This window comes from Xyrauchen texanus, chromosome 28 (assembly GCF_025860055.1).
Source record: "Xyrauchen texanus isolate HMW12.3.18 chromosome 28, RBS_HiC_50CHRs, whole genome shotgun sequence".
Classification (NCBI taxonomy): Eukaryota; Metazoa; Chordata; class Actinopteri; order Cypriniformes; family Catostomidae; genus Xyrauchen; species Xyrauchen texanus.
In genome coordinates, this window is record NC_068303.1 from 22174075 (window position 1) to 22195926 (window position 21852).

The 21852-nt window shown below is 37.6% G+C and overlaps 2 protein-coding genes across 8 annotated transcripts in view; one reads left to right on the top strand and one right to left on the bottom strand.

Annotated features, from left to right (window-relative positions):
* The first annotated feature begins 518 nt into the window (after positions 1–518).
* On the top strand, positions 519–4171 carry cbr4 (carbonyl reductase 4). Of its 2 annotated transcripts, XM_052095416.1 has the most exons (6): positions 519–647; positions 1661–1812; positions 2633–2753; positions 2862–2995; positions 3347–3481; positions 3612–4171. In XM_052095416.1, exons 2-6 carry the CDS (start codon positions 1668–1670, stop codon positions 3788–3790), a joined length of 714 nt encoding a protein of 237 aa, XP_051951376.1. In that variant the 5' UTR covers positions 519–647; positions 1661–1667; the 3' UTR covers positions 3791–4171. The 2 variants fall into 2 exon arrangements, with proteins under 2 accessions (XP_051951376.1, XP_051951377.1); XM_052095417.1 differs by having other exon boundaries at positions 537–1812.
* Positions 4172–4321: 150 nt separating this feature from the next.
* palld (palladin, cytoskeletal associated protein) overlaps positions 4322–21852 on the bottom strand; it is a 147790-nt gene continuing 130259 nt past the window's right edge. For all 6 annotated transcript variants that reach the window (XM_052095411.1, XM_052095415.1, XM_052095410.1 and 3 more), the window contains 8 exons: positions 21495–21713; positions 19891–20040; positions 18149–18237; positions 16388–16520; positions 12571–12778; positions 9549–9714; positions 8941–9074; positions 4322–6335 (listed from right to left, as the gene is read on the bottom strand). In XM_052095411.1, coding sequence (XP_051951371.1) covers positions 6175–6335; positions 8941–9074; positions 9549–9714; positions 12571–12778; positions 16388–16520; positions 18149–18237; positions 19891–20040; positions 21495–21713 — 1260 coding nt within the window. In that variant the 3' untranslated portion in view covers positions 4322–6174. The remainder of the gene's footprint in view (positions 6336–8940; positions 9075–9548; positions 9715–12570; positions 12779–16387; positions 16521–18148; positions 18238–19890; positions 20041–21494; positions 21714–21852) is intronic.

The following is a 21852-nucleotide window of genomic DNA, read 5'->3' on the forward strand; positions in this document are numbered from 1 at the left end:
TAATCAGCACATGCTTCAATCTACAATAAGCCAATAGTAAGCAGCAGGACCAGCCCACATAATTATCATACAAGATACAGAAATGTAAGAATAAATATAAAAATAAATACATGTGGGAATATTTAAATATGGGAATAAATACATGTGGGAATAAATAAATATAAATATAAATGAATGCATAATTAAATAATAAAAAAAACAAAAACAAATTAAAGAATATTTTTATTTTTTTTAAAGAATAAAAATAAAAAGAGAAAATAATAAATAAAGGAAAAAAAGTCATACAAAAATAAATTCAGGAATAACTTTAATTAAAAAGTAATTATAATTGTTTTATCAATACATTTATTCCTTTATTTAATTTCTTATTATGACATTTATTTATTTATGTATTTATTTATTATTTTTGCATGTTTTGTCCTCCATATTCAAGGAGCAGCATACTGTACTGTCGCTACTTTTTTGTTTTTTTACTGTCCCGACTGTGCAGTTCCTGTGGCAGTGCGTTTGGCTCCACCTACAGGCTTCAGGCGGATAGTGCAGTCAATATGGCGGCGCCCATTCCATCAAAACCTCACATTTAGCAACAAGCATAATTTAGGTGAATGAGAAAGGGCGATTCGAACGTGTTGTATAATCGATATAACGTGAGTTTTACATCTTGTCGTCTAAAAATCTGAATATTTTGCTGTTAAACTGACTGTTTTGCACAGTCATTTGAGTCTATGTGTGGCTAAGAGAAAGTGCTGGTCATTCACTTTAAACCAACCAAGAAGCGATTATTGATCATTTTCAGTGGCAATCTTAACTCTTGATTAAACAATCAAGTCTGCCCTATATTTTAGTGTATCAGTATCTTTTCAGGTCTGATAGTCCCCTAACAAATCTCTGCCGGGGTGCTGTGAGATTACTTTGGTATAGTTATGGTTTCAGATGGTTATACTATGGTACTGAACGATTATTAAATATTCATTAATTATTGATAACATAATTGTTATAATTATTATGATTGTTAATGCCATGATATTAAAGGTGAATTAAACATTTTTGTCTCCTAAAGACATGAATTGAAATTTTGCAATATATGTAGGAAATTTGAAGACATCAGTCATATCAGTAACCTTATAAAAGCTGTTTTATTCTACATGGAGAGGGTCCACACATGGGGGCTGCCCTGCTAGACTCAAATGAACAGCCAAATATTACTTGCTTAATCTCAGTTACCACCCTGTTATTTGACACTTTAACTCATTAAAGTAATCATGGCTGACAGTGAATACTACATTTATACAATGAAAACTTTTGATTTTAAATGATGCTGCATGGTAGTTGGTAGTTTTAAATGCTCCTCATTCCCTCATAAACCCATTTCAATTAAAGGTCAAACAACAATCAATCAAATGTAAAAAAAATCATTAAATGGGTAGTTTTGAGAGGAGATTTGTGTTGGATTGAATTTGTTTTCCCTAACGACTTTTGGAACACCTTTACTCCGCTTAAGGACTCTGGCCTTGAAAATCCTGTTTTGAAGGTTTTCCCTGTTTCGTAAAAACCACCTGACCCGTTGTTTTAATCATAGAATCTGGTTCTACACCTGCTTTGATACAATGTCTGGTCTCTGGCAAGCAGTCTTCTTTTTGTGAGTGTTTTTGTCTTGTAGTGTTGTGATGTCCAGACTGGTCGTAGTGTTTGGGGGTTCCCGTGGCATTGGGCAAGCAGTTTCTCAGCAGTTAGCGCAGAGGGGTCATAGGGTTGTGGTGCTTTCTAGGAATCAGGAGGCTGCACAGGCTGCTGCTGATTCTCTACCCGGAGGTGAATCAGTGAATCACTTTGAATTTCCCATAACTATAATGAGTGCATTAGTAATCTTAAAGAAAAAAATCTGTTACAGGGATGCAAACTACTGACCTTTCAGCTAAAGCTAATTATTCCCTAATTTGTTCTGTATAATTTTCTACAATTTCCTAATTAAAATCACTTGAAAGGGTTACTTTAAGCTTAAACACTTAAAAACAAAATGCTTTAAATACAACAGATCAACAGAAATTATACATCTGGAACACCTGCTATGATTTTCTCAAGGTTTCCACCATTCATGAGTTTGCATCCCTGCATCGACACAGCATATGTGGCATAATTTTGATTACCGCAAAAAACATTTTTTGACTCGTCCCTCCTTTTCTTTAAAAAGGCAAAACTCGAGGTTACAGTGAGGCACTTACAATGGATGTGAATGGGGCCAATATTTTAAAGATTTAAAGTCAGAAATGTGAAGCTTATAATTGTATAAAAGCACTTGTGTTCTTTTAACAATTCTTCTGTAGAAACTTGTGTTATATGAGCTGTTAAGTTGTTTCAATTGTCGTTTATCATAAATGGGTGGATGGCAGTACATCAAATTGGCTATAACTTTACACAGAAAACTTCCATTGTAAGTGCCTCACTGGAACCCAGATTTATTAGATTTTTTTTAAAGAAAAGGAGGGACAAGTCGAAATAAATGTTTGTGGTAATAGTATATTATGCCACAAATGCTGTTGATTGAGCTTAATTTGCATTTAACCTGGAATATTCCTTCAAAATGAGATAGAATAATAGCAGTTATAACTCTGAAGTATATATTTCACTGCAGGACAGCATTTGGGCCTTAGCTGTGATGTCTCTAAAGAAGAGGTTGTTCGGAGAACATTTGAGACCATCAGTAAGAGATGTGGCAATGTGGGGTACCTGGTTAACGCAGCTGGCATCAACAGGTCAGCAGTGATGCACAAAAATGTGCTATGGACTGAATGTAGGCTACCAGTCCTATTTTGTGCTTGATGATAGTGAAGAGGTGGCAATTTAAGTTTTTTGTCTACTAGAGATGCAATATTATTGAGGAGTAAATCTGAAGACATGGTATCTGTTCTGCACACAAACCTGCTTGGCTCAATGCTTACTTCTAAAGCTGCTCTAAGAAGCATGCTCAGCCACGGAGGAGCGATCGTCAACATAGGTGAGCCATATCTTCTCTATATTCCTCTACTCTATGATCATCTGATATAGATTTACATTTACTTTTAATTCAGAGATGGAATGACAGTTCAAGCTGGAAAATGTTTTCAGCAGCTGGGAGATTTGTGTTCTCTTATTCACCTCTAGATGGTGCAAGAACACCAGATATCAACAATGCAGTTTTCTCTTTCTACTTATAAATTATAGTTCATAATGTGTACAGTTAGTTCATATAAACTAAATTTTTATATTCAAAAAGACAAGTTAATGGCATATATTTATTCAATATCATTTAGACTGGGTAAACATCCTTTGGGACTGTTATATGAATGTTAATGTCATGTTTCCTCAGGCTCTGTGGTGGGTGTGAAGGGTAATGCTGGTCAGTGTGTGTACAGTGCTAGTAAAGCAGGACTGGAAGGATTCACCCACTCTCTGGCGAAGGAAGTTGCTACCCGAAATATTCGAGTCAACTTAGTGGCTCCAGGTTTGTTGCCATCCTTTTTTTTTCCCCACTGGTCCTACTCTCTCCAGACTAACCTGTATGATTTCTGCCATATGAGTACAGATCATCACTCTCATTCTGCCCTCTCTCCATCTCTCTTTTGGACATTCAGGATTCATTCGGACAAATATGACAGCTGGGCTGGAGAATAATGAAGCTGTGAGGAGAATTCCACTGGGTCGTTTTGGGGAACCTGCAGAGGTGGCCCAGGCTGTTGTTTTCCTCCTGGAGTCGCCTTATATCACAGGGCAGATTCTACTAGTGGACGGAGGACTGCAGCTGGCCTTGTAATGACTCTTAGGCCACATCCACACATGAATCCAATTGAATGAGAACTTACTGAGATTTAAAGCATTTATGCCTCTCTTCCATACTGGAATAGAGTTTTTCTCAACTGAAAACTATGACTCAAAGTTCTCTTTCTCTCACACACACCCACAGCATTGTGTAAGAGTAGTGAGGGCCCAGCTGGATTAGATTAAGGGAGGTGGAGGTTATATTTAGCTCACTGGAGTGTGGTTACGGCTTCATGTTCCATACTTAGGATGACAGAGGTCACAGGTCAATGTGTGGAGAATATGATTCACTTTCTGATATCATAGTTCTGTTCTGTATTTACATCAGCAATGCGTTGGTGCCATTACAGATGAGCTAAACCCCAAAGGGCAAGCCAGATGAATAAAAAAAATGTCATGAATTTATCATTAACCAAATTCTGTTAAGAGAAAAGTAAGATCTGGTCTTCTCACCATCATGAAAAGCTTATTTAGCTTAATTGACTAATGTTCTTCCCAAGAGTACTTGGACTCAACCCAGACTTCATACTTTCAGAGATGTTTATTTATGTTACTATTCATAAACCAAAACAGAATGAGTACAGTCCATATACAGGTACAGATTGGCATGGAAAACAGAAAATATTTTGCAGAATAAGAGCCCCCTATCGTCTTTTGTCTATTTCAAGGAAAAAAACGGCTGTGTAAGTAAGAACATATGTAATAAAAGGCTTATACATATATATTTCTGTTATATTGTGTATATATGCTGCAAATATCAGTGAGTGTATGAGATGAAGTTATTGAATTACCCAAAAAGTATTTTATATTCAATTTCATGATAAAAGCAAATGTTGTGGGAACCGTATCTGAAAGTTCGTGTGAATGAGACACAGAAAATACTGGTCCGTTCTAAACAATTTTCAGACAGCAATAAGTCACAATCAAATGTAAATACTTAAAAGGAGATAGCTGACCTGAAAAAAAATAACAATTCTGTCATCATTTATTCAACCTCATGCTGTTCCAAACCAGTATGGCTTTCTTGTTTGGAGCACAAAAAGAGATGTTTGGCAACATTTTATCCTTAATCAGCATTCACTTTCATTCCATCTTTTTTCCAATGCAATTAAAGTTACATTCTAATAAATCATACAGGTTTGGAACATCAAAGGGTCGAGCAAATGGGTAAACTATACCCTTTACAAACTGTTTCCATCAATGTCACATTTTGAGTGCAAGTTTTTGCATGTTTCTGTAATTCCAAACCTGAAAACTGCAGCCTACTTGTCAAAGCATTACCATCTATTCATTCCATGCACAACCATCCTCATTAAAATAATTCTGAATCAATCATACATGTATAAACGTCTTATTTTCATCAATAACCAGAAGATCTCTGCACAGCCCACAAACTTCCTGTACTTCCATCATAGGCATTTCTCATCATTCTCGCTTTCATGGAAACACAACAAACATCTGTATTCACCAAAACCTGTCATTCAGCCAAAACTCATGTTAATGACATATCAGTATCCACTTTTAAACTCACCTAAAAATTAACAAAAGATGGGGTGGGAAATGATCATAAAGGCCCGGCCTTGTGTAACACCTCTGGACTTGTGCTGAGATCCAGACACAGCTCATCTCAATGGCAGTGTGCATATGTCAATACTTCAGTTGACAGAAAAGAAGCAGAATATTATCTGGAATCTCTTTTGTCATTGCAAGGAACCTGAAGCTCCAGGGACTATCAGGTCTCTACAGCTTTAGGTGCGTCCTCTGCTTTTCCCCATTTCTTCAAAGCCCTGTCCCTTAAAATTTCTATTTCCTGTTCTGGAGAGAAAATATTTCCACTAGCGTTTCATAAATATATCTAATCTAAGGCATTGTAACTACTAAATACATAAAGTGTTACATATTGGCACTGTAGTAACATGCAGAGCTAGATGCTATATTTATAATATCATTAAAGATATCTTGGGCACTTTGTGAAATAACAAAGAGATCATCAGTATACTACCTCCTTCCTCAAAGCACGTGCTGGTGTGTATATTTGTGTTCAATAGCATATGTGGGTATGTTAAGTATGCCAGCGAACCTTTAAGTCTGTTTACAAGCAGGATATGACCTCACTTAAGCACCCAAATTACTTCCCCTCAGAAAACATTTGACAAAAGTATAGTTAATGGTCTTTTTTCTGATCTTAAATATCATTAATCAAAATTTCTGAGGAAATGCTGACCAGCTTCCTTTCTCCCCTTGAGTCTGACTGAATGAATGGCTGTTAAAATCATTCGATCACTTTTCTCAAAGAGGTTTCTACTGGAAAATGGGTGGGGATTATGGCGTACACTGGATATTGCCAATGCAATTGAGGGATAGTCTCTGTGCTAGTCTCTACAGGTCATCACTCTCCACTAGGGCACCAGGATGAAGAGGGCTGGAATCTGGGAAAAAGGCTGCCTTCACATCCAGACCCCGTTCTGTCAGAGCAGCATAGCGGCTCGTTGATGGACGTACCTTCTTGGGCTTTGGGGTGTGAGTCTGCTGCCACTGGGCTAAGGGATGGAATAGAGAAAAACATCTTTCTCAGCTACAAGAAATCACAGGCTGCAATAAATATGTCTAGACAATGAGGGCGTTTTGGGTGCAAAACCTGCGACAGTATTCATTGACCACCTGCAATCCAGCAAAATCAGGTGCTAAATGCACTGAAATAGCACTGCACCATAGAGTATTTTAATTGTCACTATCTGGGTTTCCATCCACATATTTTTATGAAAGATTTGAGATATTGCATCCAATATGACAACAATAATAATTAAAAAAAACCTTAGACCCTCTCTTCAGGAGGATACATTTTTTTATTCGATAAGACAATAAATATGATGGAAACACATTTACTGAATATATTCCTGTAGAATTTATATAGGAATATACACTCACTTAGCACTTTATTAGGACCACCTGTTCACCTACTTATTCATGCAACTATATAGTCAGTCGAATGGCAGCAGTACAATGCATAAAATCATGCAGATACGGGTCAGGACCTAAAGTTAATTTTCACATCGACCATCAGAATGTGGAAAAATGTGATCTCAGTAATTGACCGTGGCATGATTGTTGATGCCAGATGGGCTGGTTTGAGTATTTCTGTAACTGCTGATCTCCTGGGATTTTCAAAAACAACAATCTCTAGAATTTATTCAGGATGGTGCCAAAAAAGAAAAACATCCAGTGAGCGTCTGCAAAATTCTGCGGACGGATATGCCTTGATGAGAGAGGTCAACGGAGAATGGTCAGAATGGTTCAAGCTGTCAGACAGGTTGCATTAACTCAGATAACCAATTTTAGTGAACAGAACAGAATCTCAGTATGCACAACATGTCAAACCTTGAGGCGGATGGGCTACAACAGCAGAAGACCACGTCAGGCACTTAATAAAGACCAAAGTGTTCCTAATAAAGTGCTCAGTGTGTGTAGTTGCACATTAATCCCAGAAATAGGGCATGTGCTGCTGAACACTAACAAATGTGACATTTGTCAGAGCATTTTGTCTGTGCACTCTAAACCTCAACTAGGAATTTATAGCATGTCATAAAAGAGCCACAGTGGCTTCAACGTCCGTTTTCATTTCAATTGTGCGGCAATTTCCCCAGAAGTGAAGACTTTGTTCTTTTAAAAACGTGATAGAAGCACTATTTATTAGCAAATATTTTATAATCTTTTTTCGATATTCAGATTTTTTTGCATAAATCAAATTTGTAACTTGTATGGAAACATGACTACAGTCATTACGTTCAGTGCAAACACACCTTAAATCAGGCTAATTATAGAATGTGTCTTATTACAAAAAACATTTTGGCAGTCAAAATTAACATAGCGCCATGAGCTGCCACGGAAAGCAGTATTTTATTAAATTGCAATTGTGTAAAAATGTATATTCATGTATATTTTTTATTGATAACGGCAGCAGTAAATCATTAAATAATTAAGAGTGTTGTAAGTGTGTAATGCAGTCAATTGCACTTTCGGCATTCTAAAGAGCTGTGATAGAGCAATGCAGCACAGTTCCAGAAAAGTATGCTTTTTGGGTGTTTTTGTGCAAATACCTGATTTGCATAATTGCTTTAGTAAACTGGGAGCTAAAAAGATGCCGGCAGCGTGTGCAAATAAGCAATGCTATCAATGAATGCAATACATACTTATTGAAATCCCCCAGAATGTAGTTCTTCATAGTTACAAAAAGTTCAAAGAAATGGAGACTTTCTTGTATCTACCCATTTCCTGAATGCGGAAGTCCTACACGATTCGCCCGTTTTTAATTTCCAGTTTAAATTTTTTTACTCGCATCAGCATATACAGTATTCATAGCGGGTAAAGAATTACATTTGTAGAAATTGTCAAAATCATGTGGCTCTATGGTGCCGAAACTTCAGAGAGTCAAGATTATCTTTTTTTTACAGTGCCTCCAAGGTTACTTACATTGATATCATTAACTTCTTTGAGTTATGACAGCCAACAACTGCACAAATTCAGCATGAAATTAATTTTTACTCCAAATAACACAAAAATAGTTGTTCTCCGTCTGGATCTCTCCTAACGGTTAGTTTTACATTGCATCTCGAGACCAGAAACAAAAAACATGCAATTAGAATCATCATGGTGCCGCCCAGTGGTTGCTCAGGAAAACCGTAAATTGCTTGGAATGTTCTCTTTCAATCCAGACTGGTAGCATTTGGCCATCGTTATCGTAACTAAGATTATAACATTCAGAATTAAACTACATGCCTTCTGTGATTAAAAACATTTTCAAAGACTCCAGTACAAATACTTCCAGACCATTGTTGATTTAACCTTAGGTAATGCATCTGTAGTGTTTAACATGTTGTTGATGGCAAAAACACAGTACTGGTCGATGAGATTACTATAGAAACTCCATTGGGTGGAAGAAATGGAAAGAGCTTTTATTGGATTAAATACAGATTTATTCCTTGTCCGAATTAATTTATGGAAGCATATCTCATGTTGAATAGAGAAACTGATAAAGTCTACTTTGTCTCGGTTTAGTGCAGTTTGGACCTTTACCAATAATAACCTCTTATCCTTGATATACTTCGCATTCAATAATGTTTATTTTCGCTGTGTGTTTTTACTCACCATTCACATCAAGACGTGCTGTACTGGAGATGATGCCAGCTTCATTCTTTGCTGAAACCGTGTACCAGCCTGCGTCCTCCTTCAGTGCCGGCTGGATGATCATGCAGAGGTAACCGAAGTTATCCTGGTGCATGCTGTAAAACAGAATTTCAGGATGACACACCAGCAACGTAGTATTCCTAAAACAGGATTGAGGGGCATCCATGGCAAACAACTCAAGAACTTAAACATAATACTTTGGCTTTAATCAAGATGTAAACCACATACACAAACAGTGAAATTGCCAACTTTACAACTTCTACAGTGACTAACAGGTCTCGTCTCTCTGAGGTGGCAGAGACGGTAGCACCTGCGGTAGGTTAATGTGTGAACGATTCTTTTACAAGGCTTTTATTGTCACTGTTGGTGTACATAAATTGTACCAGACTCCCTTGAGCTGCCATAATGTATAAATGCATAAGGAGCACACAAAGTGATTTGTGAAGAGGTGTGGCTGACAAAGAGAGATGAAGATTTGACTCAAGTATTTTAAACGATTCAGTTCGTATATCTGCAGTTTGATTGGTGGAATGACTGTAGCAGGGCTGTGAGTGGCAGAGATGTCATACCTTATCCTGTCTGTATTGTGAGTGAGGGACTCGTTTTCTTTCTTCCAGAAGATCTGTGGGAAAGGAACTCCAGACACACGGCACTCTAAACGCACAGGGTGACCCTCAGCGACACTTGTGTTCTGGAGTTTCTCAATGAAGCATGGGGCTTTATGCATCTCTTTGGCTAAATAAAAGATGATAAAAAAAAAAAAAAAAAAAAAAAAAACTTTAAAACTGCTATATATTTATACATACACTTGTGTGCACACATATTTGTTGCAATTTTTTTTAAATAACTCATGACTTTAAAAATAAGTTGTGATGGATATCTTAACGATTTCGGTTTCTAAATGGTTCGATTAACGAATCTTTAGTACTTATATGGAAAAAATATTAGTAAATAAGAAGCAATCTCTTACCAAATAATGAACTCATTACATATTTTAAACAGAACTATTAATAATGTTTTATAAAACACCACTAATTACAACAAAACTGATAAGGTTTTCACATTGTCATCATATTAACAACCATCCAGTAATTACTCCGAATTCTTGGTTCATTTCAAGTTGGACATGAAGAAATTAATAAATTGCAGTTCAGTTTTTAATTCACTAATAAGAACGAGCTGATAAAAGTCATTTGATCAGTAGAATGTTTTAACATGTAGATTCAAAAGAACAGACTTAAGTTATTTGTTCGGGAATCTGGTTTCTCTGGTCTTCAGTGCCGCTGAATGTTAGCGCAGGAAACACTAACAGTATTTTAGCACGGTGTCCCATCTGCATTGGCAGGAGAATGCATGTTCAAGTGTTAACGGAATTGAAAGTCAAGAAAATAATTTGGTTTAAAAAAAGTGAACCGGTTCTTGGTTTCAAACCCTAAAAATCAGATAAAAATTTATACATTAATATTATAAAATGTATAAATAAATTACAAAAATGTGTGATCTTCATTTGAACGATCTCGATATCTATTCTCAAAATTAGATGATCAGTCTTTTAATATGCAAATTTCAGCACCAAGATCCTTTCACTGGTGTTGAGAGTAAAAGTTTCTTTTGACTAGTTAAATTTACATTTACATTTATGCATTTGGCAGACGCTTTTATCCAAAGCGACTTACAGTGCACTTATCACAGGGACAATCCCCCCGGAGCAACCTGGAGTTAAGTGCCTTGCTCAAGGGAACAATGGTGGTGGCCGTGGGGTTAGAACCTCTGACCTTCTGATTAACAGCCCTGTGCTTTAACCAATACGCCACCACAACACCGTATTACATAGTTAAATGTAATGCATGTTCAAAGGTGAGATCTATGTAATGCGTTTTTTCATTGATGTCTATTTTAATATCCTTATAGTCAGTTGTTAATCAAAACAACAACATAAAGGAACATTTAATTCTAATAAAGAAGCCGTGCAACTTTACTCTCATTAATATGCGCTCAGCTGGTCGTCTTAAAGAGACAGTACCATTTAAGTACTTGTTCTACAGTACATAATGTAAATACTTGGAAATAGTACAAAGCATGTAAACAATATAAATGTAGGCCTAATTTATAATATTTTTACTGTATACGCACACACAGTATATACTGTATATACAGTGCATTTAGAAAGTATTCAGAACCCTTAATTTTTTCTGTTATGTTGCAGAATTATGTTAACATTATTTCTTCCCCACATCTATCTACACACCATATCCCATAATGACAAAGCGAAAAACAGACGTTTGAAAGAAAAAACTGAATTATCACATTGACAAGAATTCAGACCGTTAACTCAGTACTTAGCCTCAAGTCTTTTGGGGTATGATTCGACAAGCATTGCACACCTGGATTTGGGGATTTTCTGCCTTCTCTACAGATCCTCTCAAGCCCTGTCAGATTGAATGGGGACCATCGGTCAACAGACATTTTCAGGTCTCTCCAGAGATGATAGATTGGGTTTAAGTCTAACCTCTGGCTGGGCAACTCAAGGACATCCACAGAGTAGTTCCTAAGCCACTCTTGTGTTGTTTTGGCTGTGTGCTTAGTGTCATTTTCCTGTTGGAGGGTGAACCTTCGGCCCAGTCTGAGGTCCTGAGTGCTCTGGACCAGGTTTTCATTATTGATATCTCTTTGTTTTGCTGCGTTCAACTTTCCTTCGACCCTCACCAGTCTCCAGTCCCTGCCGCTGAAGAACACCCCCACAGCATGATTCTACCACCACCATGCTTCACCGTTGGGATGATACTGCGCAGATGATGAGCGTGTAATTGAAGTCAAACTTCAATCAATGTGTAGAAACATCTCAAATTTGATCCAGAGAAAAAGGATGCACCTGAGCTAAATTTCAAGTGTCATAGCAAAAGGTCTGAATACTTATGTCAATGTGATATTTCAGGTTTTTTTTTAATCTCCTTTTCTCTCAATTTGGAATGCCCAATTCCCACTACTTAGTAGGCCCTCGTGGTGGCGTGGAGTCCTCAATCCGGGTGATGGAGGACAAGTCTCAGATGCCTCCACTTCAGAGACAGTCAATCCGATAATTTGTTTGATTAGGAGACATGGCTGGAGTCACTCAGCAGCCCTGGATTCGAACACGTGACTGTGAGCGTCAATTCTCACTGAGCTACCCAGGCCCCCAAGTTTTTTTCTTATTAATAAATTTGCAAAGTTATCTGGTTTTTGTTTTGTCATTATGGGGTGTGGAGTGTGAATTTACATTTTGTACATCAGAGATATTACAATATTAATAATAACATCAAACTATATTTAGTCTTTGGTACACATCTTTGGTTTTGTGTCAATGAAGGGATACTTGAGCTGAACTGATGATGCTGTACTTATGGCAAAAATGGTATGGAAACACTGGTCTAAAGACATGTAATTTATGCTCTGCATATTAATAGAAGTTGTAGCTGTGTAGTCAGATTATCAACATTATAATGATTAAAATGATAATACTATCTAATCAAAGTCATGTTCTAATTACTATGAACAAGAAAAAAACTGTATAGTCCCTATCCAGAAGAAGATATTGTGCTTGTGTGAGTATACCTGCAACAATTAGCTCTAGGTTGAATGAATTCTGTCCAGCCCTGTTACTGGCGATGCATGTGTACACTCCTGCATCTCTGCTAGTGACCGGCTCGATGACCAATGAGTGAACACCATTCTCCCTCACCAGCATCTTGTGGGAGGAGTCTGGACGGATGGTCTGGCCATTTAGCTGCCAGATGAGGTCAGGTGTTGGCAAACCACTTACCTACAGGACAATAGGCAGGACAATTTTAGACAGATTTAACATTTCTACAGAATCAGTAAAAGATGCCACTTTTTTGGCATTGTTATAAAAATGCATTTTAAAGTGGAATGTAGTACCTTGCATTGCCCTTTAAAATATATAAACCCAGGTCTAATGCTAGTGTATATGCTTTTCCAACATGTGCATGAACACTTGTTGACCTGTGCCTGTTAGCTGTATGTGTGCGTGACTCTCATGGGAAATGAGTCTGTGCACAATGCTAAGGCTGTTTTCAACAACCCTTGCATTCCTGAGAAACACAACACCTACCCCACCCAAAGGTGTGCCAGGGACAGACCACCAGTGAGTGTGCCTGTGTGTTGGAACAGAGAGAGGGCAAATTTAGATGTTTTTAACACTTGTTTATCTGTTGTGATGTTCCTGGGAATGTTCATGTTTGAGCTCTCTGTTGAAGTACTGTTTCCATGGGTGTGGATATTCCCTGTGTGATGCTTTGAATGGCCATCACATATAACACTACAGTCAGTTTGAGTGACTTTTATTCACAGACAAAAAAGTATAATTTCATTCCAAATGTGAAAAACCAGAAAACTGAAAATAAATTAAAAAAAAACCCACTTTGACTCCATCCTTTGATTTCAGACCTCTTGAACTTCCTACAACTAGGGACATGTTTGGCCTGGAAAGTTTGGAAAGCCTCAAAGCCAGCGGAAAGAAATCAGCTCTATAAATACCACTGACATTAAGCGCTCTATGTGTGTGCACATTTCTGATCAGTGTCTATTTATAGCGTGTGAATCCCTCTATGGTACACTGAACCTTTATTCTTTATGTGGTTTCACAGCCAGGCATGGGCAGCAGTTCAGACCCAGAATTTAATACTACAGTTAAAGAACAAGAGAGTGAGTTATATGGTATACATGGATGAAGTACAATCAATCCGAACTGGAAAAACAGAGACATGGCTAAAGTAAGGGGTGAAATGAGAGACAAAGAAAAGCAAAAGGGTTCCCACACCATTTGATATTTCCAGATTTTCATAATCACTGGATAAGAACTGTTTTTAAATTATCTTACAGAAATTGTCCAAGCAAAACCTATTTACTAGCTAAATGATGTATATATTTTAGAGATGGGCATGACTAAAAAGATTTGGATTCACTATAGACATTTCCATGACTTGGTAAGATTTTATGAATTTCAAATGACTTTTATGAATTTTAAAATTCATTGTTATTTCTATGGTTTTCCATAACTGTGGAAACCCTAAAACCAAAACAGAAGGTGTGAAGGAGGTCAAAGCAGTGAGGACAGACAAATGAAACTTAAAAGTTTTAGGCCCAAAACAAAAGAGAAAGACAGACACAGACAGAGAGAGACAGAGAGAGAGACAGAGAGAGACACAGAGAGAGAGAGAGAGAGAGAGAGAGAGAGAGAGAGAGAGAGAGAGAGAGAGGGGTACCCCTTAGAGCAAGGGTGGGGAACCCTGCTCCTGGAGGGCCACTGTCCTGCAGAGTTTAGCTCCAACCCTAATCAAACAATGACAGTGGCCCTCCAGGAGCAGGTGTACCCACCCTTGCCTTAGAGGACTATTTGTTTCTGAATTAGTTTTGTATTCCCTCGCAATAAGTTTTGCGTGCCCTCAAAATAGTTTTTTGTTCCCTTGCAATAAATTGATCAAGGTTCAACCATATTTTAAACATTCGTAGTGAAAACTGATAATACAGGAAAACGAAAACTATGGTAATAAAAATCATAATTTTATGGTTTTACTATAGTAATATTATAGTAACCATGACTGTTGTAGGAAAACCAGGTTTTGTTTTTGGCTTATAGTAAAACCATAATAACTACAAATTTATGATTTTTGTTACTATAGTTTTCATTTTCCTTTATTATTGCTATGGTTTTAATATGAATATCAAGGTTAAAATATGGTTACTATAGTAAAGCCATGGTAAATTTATTGCGAGGGAATGCAAAACTATTTCGAGGGAACGCAAAACTTGTTGCAAGAGCACGCAAATCTATTCCAGAAAAGAAAATCCAGTTTCTGTCCTCGAAGGGGGTAAATAAGAAAGCATATGAAGAGAAATAAAGAAATACAGGACATAAAAAAAAAAAAAAAATGCTGAGACAGAGGGAATGAAAGATACAGACAGGACAGTCTTTTAGAGACAGCAGTAATCCAATGGAAATAGATCTGAGAGAAAGAAGAAAAGTGAATAACATGAGAAAGAGAGACCGGAAGAAAACCGAGACGATAATTCCGGCTTTTCACTTAAGGCCATTCATCATCTTATAAAGGGATGAAACATGCAGCTTCAACTTTTTTTCTTGCCCTCAGAATGCAGAGGATACAAATAGAACCTTTCCTTCTGCATCTGATATGTCCCTACTATTGTCCTTTTCTTCGGCACCGCTGACTCTAGCTACATTCAAGCACACCTCTTCAAGATGAACATATAATACTCTATATAAATATTAGGGCTGTCAATCAATTAAACATTTGAATCAAATTAATTACATGATGTCCTGATTAATTAATCGTGATTAATCGCATATACAAATATTTGCTGAGAAAGCCCCTCATATAACAATAATTCAATATAGAATGATGAAGTAATGATACATAGTTATCTTTAAATATTACAAATATATATATATATATAATTATAAATAAAATAAAAACATTCAGATAATTAAAATGCATTACATTAGACAATACAAAAAATCTGCTTTAGAATACAATGTATTGTTTACTACCATATTATTGAACATAAACCAATCATTGGCACACAGTTCACAGCAATCCATTACACAAGAGAATTTGTCAATCAGTTGGAGATTTATTATGAGGGCTTGTTTAAGGACCCGTCAATTTACACCTGCGTCAGACATGCCACGCAGCTGAAATTTCCATTTCAAAAACTTTATTTTTAAATAAAATTTTAATTTTTTAATGAAATAAATTAATATGGTGGCACAATTATATTTCTTTCTACAAAACAATTTAAAAAAATGTAACCATACAGCTCTAGATCAAAATATTTTTAAGATCACGAGAAACATCTGTTTGACAGTTTTGTGTTTATGATGTTTCTATTTGTTTTCTTTAAGGTAAAAAGTGCAATTTTTATGCCATTAGCAGCACTAAACAGAACTGCCGAAAAAACAACAAATGTACTTAAAATGCAAGTCTATGGTACACACTCTTTTCATGTGCCACACAGCCTTCCATTATAAGTGCATGACACATCCTTTGACTGTTTTTACAAACTGAGGGATATTTTCAGAAAGTTATAATTTTCTGTTATCAACAACATGCCACAGAGCAACTGGTTGACCGTAACTTGTATTTGATGCAGAATATTCCTTTTAGTTTTTTTTTCTTGTTTTTTTAAGTCTTTTTGGGCATGGGATGTTTACTGTCAGCATCCTATTCTGCCCAGTATGTGCAGTTTATGACAATTCACATTGATAAGAAAGAAAGCATGCTGAGATCATAAATATCAAAGTCCCTTCCTCTCTTTTTAGAGATCTGCTCATAAGGAGTACATGAGAAGCTATAAGAGCGGTTAACAAGTGGGGCAGTGTTTGTGGGGTTACCTTGCAGTCCATGCGACAGAGTTTGCCCTCTTGCACAATAAGGTCACCGGGGGCCTGCAGGAAGTGAGGGCGGAAGTGACGTTCCTGAATATTCTCATTCTCATCACCACTGTCTCTGGACCTCGAGCGTGGTCTGGGAGAAAGAGAGAGAATAGAAACCCCCATTTACAAATTACATCAACATCTTTTTTGGGTGATACTATCACAAGTGGTCAGGCGAGACAGAACACCATTTACACCTGATGTTGACATGCATCAAATGTGACCACTTGTAATGTGATTGCATGACTACACGTATGTCACTGTGTTACTGCATGTGTGCAAAAGCACTAAGAGTTGACTGTTGCTTTCTAAATAATCTTCGATTTCAATTCACTGTAATTCTTCAATTAAATATGCATGTTGATGTCAAACAAACCGAAGTACAATAGTTGTCAGTTGTATTGCATATCCATTTGTAAGAAACCCCTCAAGTTAAGAAAACCCTAATACACTGATTTCTAGCTTGATTACACTTCCTATAACACCATCTAGTGCCCTGCACATGCGTCAAGCACTAGGAAGTGTAATCGAACTTGAAATCATGATCGTGCCTAGAGACTGAAATGACAAGGTGTTCAGTGAAATAGGAGCTACATTTTGGTCTGTTCCCACTCAAAACCAACCGGATCACTATTGATAAGACATTGATAAAACAACTGGAGTCTGACGGATTACTTTTATGCTGACCTCATCTCCTTTTTGGAGCTTTTGGAGTTCAGATCATCATTCACTTGCATTGTACTGATCTGAGATATTCTTCTAAACATCTTCGTTTTGTTCAGCAGAAGAAAGTAAGTCATACACATCTGGGATGGCATGAGGGTGAGCAAATAATGAGAAATTTTCATTTTTGGGTGAACTATCCCTTTAACTTAAGGGGTTTCTTGCAAATGGGCCCAGACTTTGAAAGCCACACATATGTTTGTATGGATGTATTGAGAGTATGGATTACCATTTACACAACAAATGCAATGTGGTCATTCATTTCTCATTACCTCTGAATGTGGTTTCAGTGATCAGTCCACATTACTCATTCTCTTCTTTTCATTGTGGATATTTTATTTGCAGGAATGTCAGCACAAACAACACATTCTTCAGTAGAGCTACATGATTCAAGATCATTCACAGACTTTGTCACAGCTACACTAGAACATATTCACACTAAACTCTACCAGATGAAGTAGCAAGAACAAAAAAACCCATCTCAAATGTCAAGTTTTACAATGCATACGGAATCAATAATCTGATCGAGAGAAGCTTAGATTACTTTGTAGGGAATCGTTTCCACGTGCCATGAATGATAGGCTGGCACACTGTGCAGTACCTTCAGACACCATTGACTCTGTCAATCAAATTAGTAAAGAATTCAAAGACCTGAAAGGTTGGATATATTATAACAGCTTATCTAAAGGAAACCCCACCCTTTGGAAAACATTCCCACACACATATTCTATTCTTAACAAAACACTCTTTCTTAAACAGTTCTTGTATCATGGTCCAACATATACAGGTATTCTTTATATGGGGCACACCCTGCTTAAGTGCTAATAACATTGAGCATCTCAGGTTATTGATAGTAGTAATGACAACGTGTTGATTGTCATTGTGTTAATCGGAATCTCAGCAATTAGGCTATGGGGATAAACCTGATCCTGGACCTGTTGTATCCAGTATAAGCATCTGTCTCTGTTTGATCAGCGACAGCAGTGCTTTATTTACCTGCGGATGTGTCCAGGTGTCGAGCGCTGACTCCGCCCCCTTTGGTTCACAGCCTGGACCATCATCCTTCCGGTACAGCTCACCCTCCCCTGAAAGAGGGAGAAACAGAGAGGGAGAGAATTAAATCAGAATATTTCATAAGATTAAAAAAAGAAATCCAGAATAAAAAAAAAAAAAAAACACACTTATTATCTGAAAATAACCAAAGCACTACCGTATATTATCATTATAAATCACACAAGTCATTTCTTAGAAGAATACTAAGAGGGCTAATAAGATTACTGAAAATTGACACGCATGAGACACTACAGGTGTTTTTTTAGGAGGTAATTTTGTATGAACTCGTTGGAGGTAGAGGCGACATTAAAGAGAGTGAGAGAGATATGGATGTGAGCACTTTGTTGGTAACAGTAACAGACTTAGATATTGCGATTGTAGCTCAGCTTCGTCCAGCACGTATACACGTTAATCAGACCACAATAGGCTTTGTTGTTGTGCACATGCTCCAACAGACAGGTGAAGACAGTAGCTTGACAACACAAAATCCCGCTGTAGCTCGACTATACCTATGCATGCAAATGTACTGATTGTGGCTAAAGTTTACTAAATCTGACAAAACCTCAAAATATTTGAGGATGTCCCCATTTGAAAAAAGTTATATTTGTTTTAAATATAAAAGTGGACAATATTAATAGTTATTAACTTCTTAAAGAAAATAAAAACAATAGGAGTCAATGGCATGTCCTCATTTAGATGCTATGTAAACATTTGTGTGTATGAGAGAGAGAAAAAGAGAGAGAAAAATATAAAAAATCAGATAAAATCCTTTCAGTAAAATTAAATGAGACTGAATTGATTAATTCACTTTATCCTAAGAAATAAAAAGGTACTGTAACCAGGGCCTGGGTAGCTCAGTGAGTAAAGATGCTGACAACCACCTCAAGAGTCACGAGTTTGCATCCAGGGCGTGCTGAGTGACTCCAGCCAGGTCTCCTAAGCAACCAAATTGGCCCGGTTGCTAGGGAGGGTAGAGTCACATGGGGTAAACTCCTCGTGGTCCCTATAATGTGGTTCGCTCTTGGTGGGGTGCGTGGTGAGTTGTGCATGGATGCCGCAGTGAATAGCGTGAAGCATCCACACGTGCTATGTCTCTGCGTTCAACAAGCCACATGATAAGCTGCATGGATTGACGGTCTCGGACGCGGAGGCAAGCCACTCGAATTGAGGCGAGTAACCATGCCATCATGAGGACCTTGCGCACATTGGGAATTGGGCATTCCAAATTGGGGAGAAAAAGGGGAGTTGGATAAGCCTCACCACCTCTTCCCAAAACCCAGCATCCTAAAGATACCAAATTAATTTTATTGAGACGGACACAGAGCAGAAGTGGTTGTACAAAACAACAGCAGATAAAATAGCACCCTCAAGTGACAGCTGTTAAGAGCAACATGGCATAAAAATGGCATTAAGCCTCAATAATTTGCTGCAACTACAATACTACAAAAATCATAAAATGATTGACAGGCAGAAAAAATCAGAGACCGTGGCTCGCAGACACATTTCTGGTGTTGTCACAGAGACCATTGAGATAGCTCACAACACATATTTCTATATCTTTCAGGGAGCAGAACAATTGTTTTGCATACACTTCCATGAAAAAATAGCTTAAAACACCTTTAATGCTCTAATGATTTATGAACAGTAAATTCGTTTTTGTGCATTCTATTAAGTGTGTGTCTCACCACTGGATTGCCTGCCATTATAGTGTAGTTTCCATCATCATCTAGAGAGGCAGCTGCTGTGTGCAGGGAACATGTGCCGTCCGCCTCGCGGCTGATCCTGTAGTGTTCACTGCGCTTTGAGATCTGCTTTCCATCCTTAAACCAGTAAACCTATAAACACACACAAACATATATAAACACCATTATGCAACATGTTTTCCAAAGTAACTTTGTCTCTCTCCTTTTCTATTCCTCATCATTCGTGTTATTATAAAGACTGCTGTCATCACACTGTCATTACAGTGGTTTCATTGTAGTGAGCGAGAAAGGCTGTGTGTCCACCAAAGCATTTTTTCCTGAGGCCAGTGTATTTTTTCAACTGTTTGCAATAGGAGCGCCGTGTATTTAAAAAACCAGCAGCGTGACGAGGCGCTGAGTGTCTATTCCACACTCGTAACTGTCACTTTTTACCCAGCCGTCCAATCACAGTGGAGGCGGCGTGGGACAAATATGGCATACATCGTTATACATCCTACTTATATAACGACTGAACAACAATGGAGAAGTTAATATTCATGTCTGTACCAGATGTCATTCCCGGACTGCCACAATATTAATATGAAAAATAATGCTTCAGCCTTCCCTTCATCCAGAGCAAGTACTCTTCCTTGTGCTGAAATTTTTATATTCAGTACTTGTTGATAACACAAACTATCTGCGAAATTAGGTACTTGCAACACATTACTTCTGCAGGTATTGCATATCATAGCAACCAATGCATCTCAACTGAAAAAATGCTGTGCCTCCAAAGCGCGCTCTCAAACGCTCCCAGCTGGGCATTTTCAGAAGAGCGACTGACATTTTCAACTGGAAAAAAATGCTTTGGAGGACACATGGCCTAAGAAGGGGAGAGACAATTAAAGAGAGACAGCCATATATGGAAGGAATCTCAACACTGAAGCAAGCAAAGCTTCCGATGAAACCAGCCTTACGTAACAGCTGATAAACTCTACCATCAACCCCATCATAACGGTCTCCTCTCCTCCTCCAATCCCTTATTACAGCATAAATGTCCCTTTGTAAAGCACCATTAACTGTAAAATAAACACAACCCCCTATACCGTGAGCCACTGGCATTTTTCAGAATAATAATAATAATAATAATAATAATAATACTACATTGCATGGCAGACTCTCCATCACAAGAGTAGGTTCACTGTCAGGCTCACTGTCAATTATAACCACTTTGGCTTTAGCAATTCAAAATTCAGAGTTTAAAATATTAAAAACATATTTACACTCACTGAGCACTTTATTAGGAACACCTGTACACCTACTTATTCATGTAATAATCTAATCAGCCAATCGTGTGACAGCAGTGCTGTGTAGTGCATAAAATCATGCACATAGGGGTCAAGAACTTCAGTTAATGTTCACATCATCTATCAGAATGGGGAAAATAATTTAATCTCAGTGACTTTGTGGAGTGATACTTGTATCCTTAACTAGTTGCTGAGGTTCTTGTTAAAAACAATAATTGCATTTTCTTTTAAGTTGCTTTAGTATAAAATTCATTGATTAAAATATGCTAAGAGAGCTAGACTGCATGTGTGATGACCTCTCACCTTTGGCTTTGGGTCTCCCATGACCTTGCAGCTGAAGGTCACAGGCATGCCCTCAAAGACCTTGTAGTGCTTCAGCTTCTGATCCAAAAATGGTGCAACCTCTCCGGGCATGTCTTCGCCATGCTGGACATCATCGTCAGATTCCTCGACAGGTGAGCGCTCCAGACGGAACTCAATCTCGCTGATCAGCCTCTGCTCGAAGCTCGAAACTTTATACTCCTGTCACATACACAGAGGAAGAGAAGATTAGACATTCTGTACATGCTGGGTACAATAAACATGGATTCTAAATACTAGGGCTGTAAAAGTCATAAATCAAATCAATCATGAATTTCATTATGGTTTATAGTTGGATATG

What these genes read in the sequence shown, in the direction of transcription:
- cbr4 (XM_052095416.1), top strand. Translation starts at nt 1,668, where the DNA reads ATGTCCAGACTGGTCGTAGTGTTTGGGGGTTCCCGTGGCATTGGGCAA. An exon ending in TGCTGATTCTCTACCCGGAG is followed by an intron (nt 1,813 to 2,632) that starts GTGAATCAGTGA and finishes ATTTCACTGCAG; the next exon opens with GACAGCATTTGGGCCTTAGC. An exon ending in AGGAGCGATCGTCAACATAG is followed by an intron (nt 2,996 to 3,346) that starts GTGAGCCATATC and finishes ATGTTTCCTCAG; the next exon opens with GCTCTGTGGTGGGTGTGAAG.